Here is a 16,558-nt window from a genome sequence, read left to right on the forward strand (position 1 = left end):
CTACGTGTGTGCAAGGGAAACATTAACATGAGAGCACCATGTAGAAGATAGTGGTTGATTTGTCTAGGCTAGGAAGAGCAGGTAAGTTCCTAACTGTTAGCACAGCCAGGTTCTGATACGACCTTCAGTAGAGAGTAGTGAGGGCAAGAAGAATTAAATGCTTATAAAGAGAGGTCTGGTTACCTTCTTCTTTTCAAACACTTTGAAATCACAGGTGCTAGCAAGAGCTGGGGAAGCCCTTTCTGATTGTGTGTTTCAAAAAACAGTGAAAAGGTTTGCTTGATCTTTTATTAGACTCATGGGCACATTCCTGTCTTTCCAGAATTCACCCAGGGCATGATTCTGCCCACAGTGAATGGTGAGCGTATGGAAGCAACACCTCAGGCGGCTCCTAAAGCAGAAGAGCGCAAGGTAGGTGAAACTGCAAGCATCCGTTTGGATCTGCGGAGAAAGGTACACGGGATTAGATTCCAGGGCTTAAAGGAGCAACCTGTGCTGCTTATACAGGAATTGGCGGTCTGTGGTGTAGGCCTGTTTCGATTTGCAGCACACGATATTTCTTCATTCAAGCAGAGCAGTAAATCTGCTTTTTACACTCCAGTGTGGTTGTACCTAATTCCGTCTTGTCTTTACCCAACGGCCTGTGTTTTTTCTCTTAGCTACGTAAACAACTCGTTGAGGTTTTTCTGTGGGGAAATAAAAGTATGCGTGTATCTTGTTTTGTTAGACGGCCGCTAGCAGCAGTACTGCCACATCGCAGTCCAAATCCATAGGAGTCAAGATCCCTACATGTAAGATCAGCTTGAAGGACACCTTCTTAACGTCTCCGGAGGAGCTCTACCGGGTGTTCGTTACTCCGGAGGTAATGCCGGGCTTGTTCTGAGGGTTGTTCTTGGCACGTAGGAGGCTGTTCCTAAGAAGCTTTTTAAGGCATTCTGTAGGATCTCACTCGCAATCCATGAGAACGGAATAAGAAAGCTGGTCTGCAGAACAGTTGGTAAAATACCAGCCAGAAGCCAGTTCCAGACTGCTGTCAGCACCTATCTGTAGGTGTATCCCGTACTGTGTGTGGTCAGGTCTCTTGGGATTTACAGCTGCGTGCCTTTTGGTGGCGTTCTGCTTTTTTCTTTTAAGGTTAGGTGGTGTCAGAGCATACTTCAGGAATAGCTTCCCCTCTCCTGCACACTGTTACGTAGTTTAAGAAGAGAGAGGAGCATTGTGTCGTCATTTAAACATGGTCTTAGTCTTCTGTTCTTCCATATTTAAGAAAAGGGGGGGCAAATAATAGGAACTTTCTTAGAACCAGGTTTGATTAAGGAATCACCAGAGTAAATCAAAGCGTGGCTTACAGAACACCGCACAGAATATGGAACTTAGGGTTTCTTGTCCCTTGGCATGCAGAATGCTGCAGTAATGGCTGTAACCTCTGGCCAGCACAGGGGTTTTGCCTCTTGGTGAAAACCTTACACTGTTGACTTACCTCCTCTTCCATGACTTTTGTAGCGGGGTGGGAGGCACTAGGCAATATGTTTGCAAGCAGATAATGCCAAGTAATACAGGCCTTCTCCTGAATTTTTTTCAGATGGTCCAAGCTTTCACCCACGCACAAGCCACCTTGGAGGCTGATAAAGGAGGCAAGTTCCAGTTGCTGGATGGCAGTGTCACAGGAGAGTTTGTTGACCTAGTAAGTACTAACTAGTGCAGGTGTATCTTGCTCAGGGGCAGCCTTTTTATTTTTTTGAGGCATCAATTCCATAACAATGCTTCAGTTAGCTAATTGTGGAGTTCTATCTGGTGCCCAGTAATTATCTGTAATCGCTGTGGCTGTTAAAGCATTCCTTATAGTATGTATGGGACTTAAGTCTGGGGAGAAAATCTGGTTTCCAGTCATGCATCTGCCCTTTCTTTGTGTGATTTTACTTATTTGTTAGGGGTTGGAGGGTTGTTAAAGACTGTAATTGACCCTTTTCCTCTTTAGGCCTCATGCCACTGAAGTCTTCTGGACAGGGATGCTGTCTCAGTGTTTGAGGCTGTGCTATGTCCTAATTCCTAGGAGAGGGATGGAGGGAAAAGGACACTTAAAATCTTTTTCCCTCTGTGTGTGTTAGGAGGTCTCTAAGGCTTCAGATGAATACAATTCTAGTTGTTTCCTATTAGACTGCAGGATTTGCAAAAAATTACTACTTGGTCTTTCTATTTTCAAGGTCCCTGAGAAGCAACTTGTTATGAAATGGAGATTTAAATCTTGGCCAGCTGGTAAGTAGTCCAAAAGTGGATTATGGTGGTACAGCCTTTGCCTGTGCTTGAAGAATTCTGGCCCCGTTTGTCATGCTGTGCCCTGGCGCGTGGTCAGGGAGCACACGGTGCTGGGAGCCTTACCTCAGCCTCGTACCCCACTTGCTCGGGTCAGAATCATTGGCCACCGCTTAGAACAGCGGCCAGGGATTAGGAAAGGTGAAGTAGCAGCTTGCTCAGCTGTGGCTGCAACTGCTTGGAACCCCATGAAGGGGGAGCCCTCTCTTGCTGAGAGGGGCTGAGGGAGGCCTGCAGCTGTCATAAATCGATCCTCTGGGAAGGATCCGGAGGCATCTTTAAGTGGTGCCGGGTGAGAAGAGGAGCAGAGCAGCTCATTGGGGGCAGCATATACTCTGCTTCCCCGCTGCTGACGGACTTGCTTTGGTTCCTCTAGGGCATTTTGCAACAATTACCTTGAATTTCACTGACGAAGGTGGCAAGACAGAGGTGTACTTGGAAGGCAAGGGCGTTCCTGCCAACGAGGAGGAAAGAACAAAGCAAGGCTGGCAGCGCTACTACTTCGAGGGCATTAAACAGACATTTGGCTATGGCGCCCGCTTGTTTTAATACTGGTTGCTGTGGAGGCTCTGTCTGTGGACTCTGCCACGTGGATGGATGCATTTCTCGCCTGTCCCTTGCTAATCTTGGCCCCACTGCCAAGTAAAGCGGGATGACAGGTGATGAGGAAGGCCATTGAGCAGCACCACTTTCAGTCCCTCACTGCTTTGTGCATGTCTCGTGCTGCAGGGGATTCTCTTACATGTACATACTTCTATTGCTAAATAAACTTAACTTAAAAAACCCCCCGTGGGACTTGTGTCCTCAGATCGGCTTGAGTTCAAAGGGTTGGGCGATAGGCTGAGGAAGGGATCTGTCAGGAAAAACACGGATCGCTGAGGTGTGCTGATCCCCATGTGATTTACTTCTCGCTTCTGGGGGAGTGGAGAGCATGAGCCTGGTGCAGTTTTTCGTTTGAGCAGGTGCTCATTTTCTCTCTGCTTTTGATCTGCTGCTAGGAAGTGTTTCACACCCTTCCCGTTTCTGAAGGGATCTAAGATCCTGTTCATGCTATTCCTCTTCCTTGCACATCCCCTCCTTTGACACAACCCTTTCTCACACTAGCCAGCTGTACGAGAACCTCACCCAGTGATGTCCAAGACACTCAGCAAACTGCTGCTGGGGAAACTCCCACCTGCAGAAGGGTTCTAGCAGATTTTGGGGCCCAGGGTCAGCTACCTCCGTGAGCTTTGGGCCAAAGCAAACTGCAGACTCCCAGTGGGGCTGGGATTTAGTTCCCTAAAATAAACAGGGTGTGATACTTTTGGCTGATCCTCCTTCAGCTGTTGCTTTGACTGGTGAGGAAGGGAAGACCACTTGTGTGTTTTCTCCTGCTAATACCCTCAGTTCCCAGAGATGTCTCCTAAAGCAACAAACTTCGTTGGGTAGGGAGAAACATAGTTCGGGTCAGAAGTGGCAATCTCAATGGTGACCAAAGTGCTCAGTTTTCCCTTTTGAGACACGAGCTTCTTTTGCGTACTGTTTCCTGCAGAGCACCTCGAATAAGCTAAAAGTAACTGATTTTACTGGATAAGAATGACTGGTTTGGATGGTTTTCCTTTTTTTTTTTTATCTACCATGTTATAGCCATCTCCTTCAGTAGAAGAGATGGGGGCAGGGGGAAATCACTCTTCCAAAGTGATTATTCATGGTAAAGTGCGTAGGGACATCAAGAGTGGGGTATGAGATGCGGTTCTGTGCTGTGTACGCGAAGCTGTAGGGAGACCAGGCACCCGTAGCTATGGTAGGGCTTCCCTGTGTCCCGCAGGGCCGCCTTCCTCAAAGCACTGTCTGGCTGCGACAGGGGACGCAGTATTTTGCCAGGATCCTTACACACAGCCGAGCCGCTGTGATGTGAGCGCACCGCTGCTGCTGTGCAGCCTGCACGTTCGATTTTCTGTTGGGAAAACCCTGGGCAGAAACATGGGGACCCTTAAACAGCAGGGCTGTGTTCACAGACAAGGCAAGAGCTGTGGTAACAAAAGGGCAAAATTATTTTAACGCCAAAAAAAAAGGAGCTTGTTCTCAGTTAACTTGAGGCAAACAGCAGGCGAGTGACTCTGGCACTTGCTGTGCTCAGGCAGCCGGCCGCGCCACGGCAGCAGTGCTGTGGGCAGCAGAAGGCAAGGCCCTGCTAATCACCTGCTGCTGGATGGTTAGGAGGTGGGCTGGGGAGGCAGCTGAAGTGGAATTTTAATTGCCTTCCTTTCATCACAAACAGGGTTTACTTTGGCCATCCCGCCGCTACTCTAATAGGACACACTTTGGCCTCAGCCAGCAACCTGCATCCATGGGGCTTGTGGGCTCGGGGCTTTGCTCGGAGGCCGTTGAAGGGCTCTTCTTCCAGCAAAACTGACTGCCCTGAGTTAGGCTGGTGCTGCCCCAGCTGGCTCCCTGCCCCTTGGGCTGGAAATCGCCATCCCCACAGCAGCAGAACAGGCTGTGTAGCCATGCCTTGGCTCTGAATCCATCGCACTAACCCTCTGGAGAAGGAAAGCTCGTGCTAAAAGGCCAGGCTGTGAGCTAGCGCTTAGCCTGAAGCACCGAGCGTGTCAGGATACGTGAGCTCTATTGGGGCACAGCGGTGGTAATGCCTTGCACCACTGCAGCGATACCGGGCGAAGGTGACCTGAGCCTGAAGGTCCCTGCGCTACACCCGCCTGCTCTCGGCAAAGACCCACTCCTTCAGCCTCGGCTGACAGCTGGCGCAGCTCTGCAGGTGGTCACGAGAAACCCCAGACCTCTGCTTTACCTGGAAGAGTCAGGAGAGCCGGACACAGTTTGCAGTCCTTCAGCTATTTGGGGGCGGGATGGCTATTTAAGATGACAAGAAAAGCAAAGTCCAGTATACTGCTGCACAAAGGCTCTTCAAGAGTCTGAACTCACACAGGGTAAGAGGGTAAGTCTTGTTAATTAAAGGAAACAAAGGTGGAAAAAACCCCAGAAAACAGAGATAGAAGTAAACAGTGAATTTTTCAGTGATGGGAGGTCAGAGGTGGACGCTAAGTGGCTATGCACTTACGAGGCATATGGAGAAGATGAGTAAGGAGCAACCATCAAATAACACAATATGGGGTCTCAACCAAAGGGGTCTCGTAACACAGTCAATTCTGAAACTTCTTGTGGCTGGTACCACTAGAAGTTTACATGGATCTGAAACAGGAGTGGAGAAATTTGTTGAAGAATAAACCAACCAAGGGCTATTAAACAGAACAATCCTCACATCTGCTCAAGAAGTCTCTCGGCCACCAGCTGCTGGCAACAAGGGAAGTACTTCAGGGAAATAACAACGCTTGCTTGTCCTTCTCTTTACTCTTCCTTCCTAGTCACCTGCTGTTGACTGCTGCCAGAGACTGGATGCTGGTTTAGGTGGACCTGTGTTATGACTCACTTGGCCCTTTTTCAGGTGTTTGATGTTTTTGACCAAATGGAAAAATCAGGCCACAAATCAGAGGGTGAAAGCCTGTGGCCTAAGTAACTATTAAAACTGCTTTGAAACATCATCCCAACTCTGCTTCAGTGGCAAAATGGGAAGAACTTAAGTATTTTTTTAAAGAACCAAAGTGAAAGTAGTTGGATGTTTCCAGCCTAATGCAGTTTATACTAGAATACTTACTTGGGAAGTGGAGCAATCTTTCTGAATTAAATGAGGAATGGGGCTGGAGAGAGGGAGGGAGGAAGAGGGAGAGGTGAGCACCAAGGGAATTAGATCAGCCTGTAACATCAGCTAATGAAAAAATACTGAAAACTGCTGTCAGTAACCTGTAAATACCCAGCAAGTCAGGTAAAAAGTAATGACCAGCACACCTATACCACAGCTACATCAAGCACAACTCATACAGAGTCAATCTAATGCCTTTCTTTGGAGGAATACCTGCTTTATTAAGACTTTAGGCAATGCTTTATATGATATTAGTAATTAAGGGAGGGCCTAATAGAGCTGTAATGAATTCAGTATGTTTCAGTATAGAAGATAACGGTAACTTAAGAGTCAAAAATAATTTACGTGACCACCAGTGTTGTAAAACCCTTAGAAGATGAGTTTAATATTGAAAATTATCTTGACCAAATGGAAAAATGATCCATGGCAAAGAAAACCCACCTATTTGATCTCACTGAATTGCAAAGTTTTACACTGAGGTAGAAACCACCAGTAACGTTTACAAGAGGGGAAGCAACAGGCTTGGCAGCACATCTGTAAAAGACATTTGAGCTGGGCAGGTTATGGTGAATTTTCAAACGAACATAAATTTAACACATCATGAAAGATAACAAAAGCTGCCCGGGCAGGCTGGTGATAGTAGTCTTGTCAAGAAATCTTTTCGTATAGCATTAAAAAAACTCGAAAAAAGACCCTGTCGCTTCAGTTTTGGGCTCCACGCTTCAAGAAAGGTATGAATTACTTGGAGGCAGCCCATTGGTGAGCAACGAGACTGACCGGAGGTCTACAAGTACGGCTTCTAAGGAAATCCTGAAAGAATTGCATTTGTTTAGTGCAGAGAAGATGGCACAGAAAGGAAATAGGGAGCACAATGATAAAATCCTGAAATACATAAGAGGTAGGAGCAAACAAGGCAATAATATGCTCTCTGACCACTGCACATAAGATGCAGTGGGCTTAAAATAAAGCAGGAAGGATTTAGATTGGCTGCTAGGAAAATATTTCTCCCTGCAAGAACAGTAAAGCTGGGGGTTACTGTGGCATCTCCATCACTGGAGAGCTTAGAGCCCAGAAGAGAGTGGGACACGCTGGCGAGGAATGATTTGCCCCTGTTCCCACAGTGGGGCTAAGCAGTTTCTTGAGACCCCATCTAAATCCACTTTCTGTGGTACATCCCTCTGCGCGAAGGCTGTGACGCCTGGTGGTGGGGGACGCTTTCTCCTGGCTCTTCCTTCAGAAGCCTCATGGCCACCCTTCCAGCTGCTGCTCGGCCGGGGCTGGTGTGGCAGGGGGTGTTGGCTGGCCGTCGGGCTCTGCTGTGGCCTCCGGCCCCTGTGTGGCAGTCAAGCTGCACGGGGCTGTGAGCTCTACTGCCGGGATCCCATGCAGCGAGAGAAGAATAGCTGACATGCTTGCAAGGACCTGGAACAAAGCAGAGGCCAGGCCTCGCCAGCTGGGCTCCTCTCAGGCATTTCCGAGGGGCAGCTGGCTGCTGCGTGGCAGGGAAGGAGGGTGAGACATTCCTTTCCCGACCGCAAACATGTGGGTCCATCCTCTGCAGAGACGGAGGGAGTAAATCCCATCCCATGGACATATCGGGCAGGGCTGCCCCAGTGCGATTTTGGCATCCCTCGGCATGGCATCAGCAAGAGCGGAGCAGAGGATGGGCTTTACTGGGTGCTGAGGACCTGCCAGGGGCAATTCTCCATCCTCAGCGTGAAGGCAAAGCCCAGGAGACCAGGTCCTGTCAGGAGCTCCTCTTCACCCAGTGTTCACACTGCAGTCAGCAGGGCTACAGCCGAAAAACTGCCGCTCGTGTGATTGCTTTTTTCCTACTCTTGCACTGAGAAGTTGGCGGCTGCATGCCACACCGTGCCACCAGCACACCCAGCCCGGAGGGCAGTGTGGGGGGCCCTTCACAGACCAGGAATGGGAGGGCCTGAAAGGCTTTTATTCTTGTCCTCTCCAGAGCTTCAGTGTTAACTCGAGGTCCACAGACCATCACAACCACACTTGGCTCTCTCCTAGGCTAAGGCCAGGCCTTCCAGTTCAGGTCTGTGCCACAGGCTTTGGCCAAACTCTCCTGGCATTATCCTCCTCTGTCTTCTCCTCCCAAAGCGACTCCTTCTGGGCTTCCTGTGTGCTTCCCAAGCAGCAGATTCTTGGAGCAGGACCCCTGAAACAAACAACACAGCTAAGGGGATCTCTGCTGCTGTGAAGCTGTTTCCATGAAATGTGGCGTTCATCCCTGAAAGATGGGCTGCACTCATCCCAGGCAGCCGTGCCTTCAAGGTGTCCTTCACAGGCAAAAGGTCTTCGCACGGCTTGCTCCCCACTCATCTGGGGCCAAGAGGGGGGTCAACAGGGCCAAGCATACGCTGACAGTTGTGCCTAGTGAAACTTGGGCAGGGCTGCTTTGCTGTACAAGCGAACCCAGCTGCTAACTGGGAGCTGGTACAGCTGAGCCACACCACGCTCCAGTCCAGGCTGGCCAATGAAGACAACTCAACTGGTCGCGAAGTTCAAAGCAGCGGGCAAAGGTGCAGCTGGAGACTCCGCTGCAGACACGCTCTGTGATTTCAGGTGACGTTTCCAGGGCTTGAGCACCTGCAGAATTAGGGCAGCAGTTCTGCCTTCTTCCATCCTCTGGCTGTGGGATTTCTATAGCCCAGGAGTTTCAGAGCAGGTCTCAGCATCCAGCATGGCAATGACCTTGTGGCAGAGGTTAAAGGCACGTTATATATACAGTAGCTGCTGACTGCTCCTCCAGGGAAAAACTTTTCCCTGTGCGGCTTTTCTTGCAGAGCAGAGCTCAGCCTGCTTTCCCTGGCTTGGGCTCCAAGCAACAACCTTTTGAGGTTGCAGAAGACCAGCGGGAAGATCAGAGCATCCTTCACAGAGAGAAGCTGTCTGCTCCCCCCGGAAGGGGCCAGCAATGGCGCCAGGCAGCTGCAGAGCACAGCCCTGTGCTGGAGTACCAGATAACCCTTGACAGATGTGCAGCCAGCTCAAAGCAAAAGGAGCAAGATGGAAGGAGGGAAAACAGCTGGAAATAGCAAGGGCTTGGAAGCGGCCACGTTTATGCAGCAAATTAACAGCAACAAAATGTTGTGATCCCTGGAAAGCTTTGCAAATCTCCCTGCTGTCATTAGCTGTTGGCTCTGGAGGTGGTTTGCCAAACCAGTTTTCCAGCTGGGATGATGCTGGGTTGTTTTTTTTCACCCGATCCCACACTCAACACCTGCTTAAAGCAGTGTGCTGGTGTAAGGTTAGCCAGCACCCAGCCCTGGCCAGGCTGAGCATGGAGCAAAACCTGGGGTCAGAGCTGAGGCAATGCATTTGCTTCTCAGCACTGACCCTGATGGTCTTCTCATAGGAGGCTTCCTTCTCTGTGAGCAGAACTTCACATATCCCACGGCTGGGGCGGTGGGCTCTGGATAGTCTCTGTTAGCTGCAATTCTTGCAGCCAGACACCATCAAAAGCAAATGCTAAGGGAAGGAAGCAAAGACACCAGGGCCTCTGCAGTACAGCTGGGGCTGGGGACCCAAGACACGTAGCATTCAACGTTGTGTCATCCCTCTCAACCAAAACAAATACCGACATGTGCTTCAGTCCTGACTGAATGACATCAGCAACAGAAACATACATAAAGTGCTTTATTGCAGCATCAGAATAAAGAACTCTTCTCTATGAAATTTTGTACGAATAAAAGACATTTTATATATATTATATATTAAAAACCACAATAAACTTAAGGAGTGGAAGCTTAGAGATTCATCACTTAAATAGCAGTGGGCTGGACAGAATCTTTGATGGGATATAAAAATAAACGCTTGCTTAATGTCTACATTTCTCACGGTGCTCCACAAAGCCTCCCGGTGTGTAAGGTGCTTGTGTGAGGAACAACCCTGCTTCTTGTTTCTCGTGCTCCAGTTCATGCCTGTACCATCCAAACCAGGGAGGGAGCGAGGCAGAACAGCCACTCGTCTTTCAACCAGCTTTTGGGGGTGGGGGGACTCAAAGCAAGAAATTTTTCTACTTGCCCTTGGACGGAAACTCTATTTGTTACAGAAATTATAGTTTCTTTTTCTGAGGTTAAACTTGTTGACATACCCAGTATAAAGAGGAGGAGAGTTCAAATCCTGGGTAACAGTCCTTATTAGAAGAGCACTTCCTCAGACAGCAGCCAGCCTAACACATTGGCTGAATGTCTCCTTCAAGAAAGGCTGTTTGCAGAGGTCCTGCTTCCATGCATGGGTCCAATACTGGACCCTGGGCATATTTAATGGGAAGCTGTTTTAATGAAGTCTGTGCACTGATGGTAAATAAGCTCCTCTGAGAGACTGCTGATGTTAATGATGACATATGGTATGGAAGAGGAAATACAAAGATTCTCTGCCAAATGACAAGATAACAAGCTCATCCTTCCATGGCCTCAGCCATTCAATTTGTCTGCTTCCCTTACAAATGCCTCCATGTCTGTTGCTGAGCCTCCCTGCACACCTCCCAGGCTACCAGAACCAGGCCAACAGATCACTGCCACAACCTCCTCTTGACCACCTCTTTATGACCTCCCTCTTTTCCAGAAACTAGTGAACAAATGACCATTTGGGCTAGGAAACATGTAATGGTCATGAAAATCTACCAGGGTCTGGGTCTCCATCCATGCTTATTTGGTTGTGCCTTCCTTCTTTACATAACGCTGGTCGTCATCTCGGACTCCATGCCTGTTGGGAAATGGACGGTGTCTGACTGTGTTTTGATAGCACCCATAACTGGAGTCTGGGGATACGAGTGTGGAATTATAGTCAAATAATTAATCAAAAACTTCATTAATACTTTTGTTTTACCAGCAATGAAGTCTTAGGTACTGATGACCAAGGATGCAATATATTCTATTAGTAACCAAGGCAAAAGGATCAACATACACTCAACATGTATAACACACCCCCAGAAAGACTCCTCAAAGAGCTATCAGACCATGGATATTCACTGGCCGCGGAGGCAACTCTAGCACAGGACAGTCAACCAAAGACGTCTGCACCCAGATGCTCTTTTGTCCAACTGTGTCCTGCAGAAAAACATGGAGTAGCCAGCAGCCTTGGGTGAAACCTCAAGTCTAGGAATGCCACCATTCTTCTTTACGTGTGCTTGACTTGCTCTATTTTCTCTGATGCATAAGAAAATGCTAAATAAAAGCTATGAACAGTTTCTGCCAGGTTCAGGGACTGAACATCCAGGGATAAAGATGCTCAGCCTAGTTTCTCTGTGGGAAACTTGGGAGCTTCCAAAATACGCTGGGAGAAACTGCCATGGGCCTGTGAATAAAACTCAGGCAAGAACAAAGCACCAACAGAGAGCATCACCATCTGCAGATATCAGGTACTGACCTTATTAGCACGTGTGTGTCTTCCTCCTTTGGAGCACGCTTGCTCTCCTGGCCAGGAGCTTGAGGAGCACAGGGTGAGCCCATGACTTGCTTCCTCTGGGCTGCCTCTCACTTCCCTGGGCAGACACAACATGGGGCAGGGCCCAAGCCAGCAGCAGAGCAAAGAGGGGCAATGCTGGGTGCTCCCAGCAGCGCCTGACTTGTTCCCAACCCCATGGAGGACCGAGCTTGGTGCTTTTTGCTCCTGTCCAGCAATGACACGAGCAGGGGAAGAGCTGCCTCCTGCTCCTGGCAGGGCTGTGGGTGGGAAATGCAGGACTTTCTGCTGGGCTGTGTCACAGATGCTCCCAAGCACTGAAACCTGCTAGGGGGCTGCAAGGGAGCTGAGGCGGGCTGGTGGTGGGACTTGCATCGGTGCTGCCACCCCGCTCCCCCAGGCCCTGAGGCAGAGGGGCTGAAACGCATACAGGCAGTATCCCCCCGTGCTGACCTCCTCTGAGACCCACCCATGTCTGGCTCTGGCACCCAGTGTTCCCTTCCGCAGCCAACACCGCAGAGACAAGGCAGGCTTGCCAAGGGAGCCCAAGCAGCCTCTCTTCTCCTGCCTCACACACCACCAGGACCCATGAAACCCTGCTAAGCCTCTCCCTGTTCCTTCCCAAATGTGCATGCAAAATCCCAAGGAGAGGAGCGTCCAGCCCTGTTTCCATGGCTGGGACACCCCTGCCTCTCCCTAGGAGGACCGGCCCCTGGTTCAGAAGTAGCCCAGCATGTGCCAGGGCAGGAGTACAGGCAAGAGCAGGCAGTTCTGCCTGCAGCAGGCCAGCTCCTCAGAGGTGGCATGAAGCCAGCAGGAGCTGAGGCCGTTTCACCCTGCAGATCCTCAGCTTTCAGGCAGCATTGCCAGATCGTAGAGAATAAAAGCAGATGGGAGCAGGTGCCCATTCCCTTTACATCTCCCATCCCCTGCGGCTCCCCGTGCGCCAGCCCAGGCAGCCCGGGGTGTGGGACCACCCCAGGTGGCATGGCAGGGATCGCACCGCAACAACCTCCGGCACCCTCGGAAATCCGAGATGGACGGTGCATCCTCCCCACTCTGCCCAGAGCCCGTGAGCAGGGCCAGGGCTTCGCCAGGCTGGGCCAGGGTGGGAGCCGGTGGTGGCCATGGCTCCTCTGAGCATGGCTACAGCTAGTACTCCTTGGCCTCCTGCAGCTGGGAGAGGTATTCCTCCTCGGCGGGGTTGTCAGCACACCGTCGCCCATTGTTGGGGGGCCGGACAGCATGGTAGCGGCTCCAGTCTCCCTTGCAGAGAATCCATGGCAGCATGTCCACCTTGTAGTGCAGCTCTGGGGAGAACTCGGTGCTGATGAGGTTGGGGACGCCGGCCCCCTTGCCACGGGTGATGAGGCGGGTGTGCTCGTCGTAGCAGCAGTGCTGGGCAGCCAGCGTGGTGCTGTCAAGGGAGAGCATGGAGCGCAGGCAGAAGCGCGCAGTCGGCTTGTAGATGTCCAGGCGCTCTTTGGAGCCGCTGGCATCCCGCCATCGGAAGCTCTTGCCCTGGACAGCGCTGTAGACAGCCTCCAGTGGGTAGGAGCAGGGGCAGCTGGGCAGGTCCGTCAGCACCTTGCTTAGGTACTTGGTGAGGAAGTCGCTCTTGCAGTTCAGCCACTTCTCACAGCTGTCCACCTCTGGGGGGGGAGGGCACCAAAAGGGTGAGGGCACACGAAGTTCGCATCCCGCTCTGCCCAGCCACCAATAGCCTCGCCAGCACCACCAGCGGACCCTGCAATAGCCAGGCAGGAGCAGCCAGGCTCCTGGGACGAGCTGGAGCCAGGCTCCATCCCCGAGGCAGTGACAGAGGGAAGGGGTTTTGTGCTGGGGCTCTGCCTGGGGCACCAATTGCTAGAGGGGCTGGACTGGCAGCATGCCCCCGTGGGAGAGGGCATGCAGCAGGCTGGCCTCGGGCACTGCACTGTAGAGCAGGATGGTGTTACACCAGGGCTGTGGGAGCAACTGGGCTTCCCAGCATGACTGCTGAAAGCCTGCACATGGCACTGGTTTGGGTGACTCAGATCTGGACACCAGATGTGGGAGCCCTTGGCAGAGCCCTCCCCACCAGCCAGCTACACCCCCCATGGGGTCTGGCACCGAAATCCCCAGTGCAAGGCGGAGGCTGACCTGAGTTGAACAGCTCTGTGGTGTTGTCGCTTTTGAAAGGCATCTCCTCCGTGGGAAAGACCATTTCGCCCTCTGCTCCTTGAGAGGGAAAAAAAGACAAAATCAAAGAGCCAGGATGAACACCAGGAGGAGCAGTGGGGTTTTTTTCCTCCTACCATCTTCCTACCCCTCTCCTGCCTTAGTGACACAGCCTGGAGGGAAGGGCCAGCAGCAAGGCACACAGGACAGACCACTCCAAGGCTGTAGGTTATGCAGATCCCAGTGGATGCAGTCAGCCCTCGATATACCTCAGGAAAGGTTTTCAAGCTCCTGGTGTGACAGAGGTGCAAGGAGTCACACACCGAGCTGGACACCAGCTCTACCACCCTTGGGCACCACGTAGCTGCCTGGGGACCCAGGAAGCCCCATCAGAGCTTCTTTGTGGAGACAACCCCCCATGGTCATTAGCCCAGATCCCATTAAATGTAATGAGCTCTGCAAGCACGAGCAATGCCCAGCCCGCACTGGCGGGGCACCAGCCCACATCAAGCACTGGTATGGTCAAGGCTTACCATCGCAGTGCGGCAGGTCGCAGGTCCTCGACTCTGTCGCGGTGCAGGCATAGCCACAGGACCGGGTCCTCTTCTGGTTGCCGCTGCCACAGGTGATGCTGCAAGGGGACCACGGGCTCCACTCCTCCTCATCTTCATAGTCTGTGCACAGCAGGAAAGAGGCAGAGAGTGGTGGACCTCAGCAGAGCCTCAGCAGGAGGGGAGCCAGCAGCCACCTGGGACCTCCCTCACCTCTGCCCTGTCCCTGGGATGTCCTTTACAGGGATACAAGGCCAGTGCTACCCAGGGCACGTGGAGGTGCCCAGCCATGTGAAGCCAAGGGCCAACCCTGTCCTCATTGGCAACCCCAGGGAAGCAGCCCCCAAGCAAAGGCTCTTCTTCTGACAAGTTTGCTCATGGTTGCACCAACCCAGACATGGATCACTGCCCATCCGCATCCTCACCGAACCTGCCTGATGCGCTGGCCATGATGCTGAAGCATCATGTGTTGGAAAAGGTTGACTGGTTTTGGGCTCATGTCTGGGAAGCTGCAGTAGGGAGCTGCTGTGGTACCCTGGCCTGTCCGCCCACCGGCATCTGCCATCCAGCTCCTCTCCTAGGGGGTGCCCAGGTCTGTGGCAAAGGCTCTGGTGTCACTGCAGGGACCTGAGTCAAGGGCAGCAGCACTTGCCATTAAACATTCACACCGTATTTCTCATCTGAGCATGCCTTTGCTAGAGTCTACGCTCCAGTCTGACTACACGCAAGGGCAATTCCCACTGGGACACTGGTGTGTCTGACTGCTGGCAGCCCCATCTGGGTGCTGGCCTTGCTCCTCGGCATGCTTGCTTGTTTTTAAGTAGGGGCTGAGCACCAGCATAGAATCATAGAATGAATCATAGAATGGTTTGGGTTGGAAGGGACCTTAAAGATCCTCTAGTTCCAACCCCCTGCCATGGGCAGGGACACCTTCCCCTAGATCAGGTTGCTCAAAGCCACATCCAGCCTGGCCTTGAAGACATCCAGGGATAGGGCATCCACAGCTTCTCTGCGCAACCTGTTCCAGTGCCTCACCACCCTCTCTGTGAAGAACTTCTTCCTGATACCTAATCTAACCCTCCCCACTTTCAATTTAAACCCGTTCCCCCTTGTCCTGTCACTACAGGCTCTTGTAAAAAGTCCTCTCCCAGCACCCTTGTAGGCCCCCTTCAGATACTGGACAGCTGCAATGAGGTCTCCTCGGAGCCTCCTCTTCTCCAGGCTGAACAAGCCCAATTCTTGCAGCCTTTCATCATAGGAGAGGTGCTCCAGCCCTCTGAGCATCTTTGTGGCCTCCTCTGGACTCGCTCCAAGTGGTCAATATCCTTCTGATATTGGGGGTTCCACAGCTGGACGCAGCACTCCAGGTGGGGTCTCACCAGAGCAGAGTACAGGGGCAGAATCACCTCCCTCGACCTGCTGACCTGCATGCTGTGGTCCGTAGTGCAGGGCTGCTCTCCCTGCAGTGGGACAGGGCTGCGGGTCAGGCAGGGCAGGGGAGGGCAGTGCCTGTCTGCAGGGCAGCTGTGCGTGCCGAGGAGGACTCACCGTAGTTATATTTTTCCTTAAAGATCCAGTTCTTCTGACTGGGCCACTGCTGGTTCCAGTCACCTCCCACTCCGCTGAGCATGGACTCTTCCTCCTCATACTCTGCTGTGTAATCTTCCTCCTCCTCCTCCTCCTCCTCTTCCTTGTCTGCTCCATCAAGGTTGTCGTCGTCCTCCTCCTCTTCCTCCTCCTCCTCCTCCTCTTCCTCCTCCTCCTCAGCAGGGTCGGTGTATTCCCAGAAGAGAGGCCAAAAGAGGTCCTTGTGGGACAACCACTCAGAGGATGTCAGGGACCAGTCATTGCTGGTCTCCTTCAACAAGTCCATCTCCATCTCAGCCTGAGGATCATCAACCACCTCGATGGTCACCTGGAAGCCAGACATGAGGCAGGGCAGTGAGCTGGGACACAGCCCTGTGACAGACCTACCAGTCCATGCACTGGTTCCCAGCCTGAGAGGCCAGGGATGCTCTGGGCTACAGGTCCACGTGATGGGTACAAGAGGTCTCACCTCATCCGGAGGGACTGAGCGGGGGCAGAGTGGGAGGCACAGGGGGCTGGTGGACACTCACAAGGACAAACACCACCCTCAAAAATTGAGAGGTCACCCCCATAGCAGCGTTGCTTCTACTCTACGGAGAGGGGCTGGGGGGTGGGGGTGGCAGGGAGAAAAGGCCATGAGCAAATTCTTCTGGCAAGGAGCTCATCTGTGGCAGCTACTTGTGTTTGGTAGCTGCCAAGGATACAGATGGCATAGGCCACACGGTCCCCACTCACGAGATCTTTCCTCTTAGGGAACTGAAAGAGACTGGGAAGCACATAGGGTGCTCGCTGCATCCCCCCGTGGGCCACCTAGACCTGC

At 52.0% G+C, this 16,558-nt stretch overlaps 2 protein-coding genes across 2 annotated transcripts in view; one reads left to right on the forward strand and one right to left on the reverse strand.

Moving 5' to 3' along the window:
- AHSA1 (AHA1, activator of heat shock 90kDa protein ATPase homolog 1 (yeast)) overlaps positions 1-3,096 on the forward strand; it is a gene marked incomplete at its 5' end in the record, with an annotated part of 5,273 nt that extends 2,177 nt beyond the window's left edge. Inside the window, 5 exons of the mRNA XM_010148523.1 lie at positions 323-411; positions 728-862; positions 1,583-1,684; positions 2,205-2,256; positions 2,690-3,096. Coding sequence (XP_010146825.1) covers positions 323-411; positions 728-862; positions 1,583-1,684; positions 2,205-2,256; positions 2,690-2,862 — 551 coding nt within the window. The remainder of the gene's footprint in view (positions 1-322; positions 412-727; positions 863-1,582; positions 1,685-2,204; positions 2,257-2,689) is intronic.
- Positions 3,097-12,592: 9,496 nt separating this feature from the next.
- Positions 12,593-16,081, reverse strand: ISM2 (isthmin 2). Its single transcript, XM_010148533.1, has 4 exons — positions 15,700-16,081; positions 14,134-14,274; positions 13,583-13,660; positions 12,593-13,092 (listed from the first exon to the last, which is right to left on the reverse strand). The coding sequence occupies exons 1-4, from the start codon at positions 16,079-16,081 to the stop codon at positions 12,593-12,595; spliced, it is 1,101 nt and encodes a 366-aa protein (XP_010146835.1).
- Positions 16,082-16,558: the final 477 nt, after the last annotated feature.

The sequence above is a fragment of the Eurypyga helias genome, unplaced genomic scaffold, assembly GCF_000690775.1.
Source record: "Eurypyga helias isolate BGI_N326 unplaced genomic scaffold, ASM69077v1 scaffold15390, whole genome shotgun sequence".
Classification (NCBI taxonomy): Eukaryota; Metazoa; Chordata; class Aves; order Eurypygiformes; family Eurypygidae; genus Eurypyga; species Eurypyga helias.

Bases quoted from the DNA above. Each gene is read 5' to 3' on its own strand.
- ISM2 (XM_010148533.1), bottom strand. From the start codon at position 16,081: ATGTCTGGCTTCCAGGTGACCATCGAGGTGGTTGATGATCCTCAGGCT. The intron at 14,275-15,699 runs GTGAGTCCTCCT...TGCTGTGCACAG, and splicing joins TAAGGAAAAATATAACTACG to ACTATGAAGATGAGGAGGAG. The intron at 13,093-13,582 runs GTCAGCCTCCGC...CTCCCCCCCCAG, and splicing joins CACAGAGCTGTTCAACTCAG to AGGTGGACAGCTGTGAGAAG.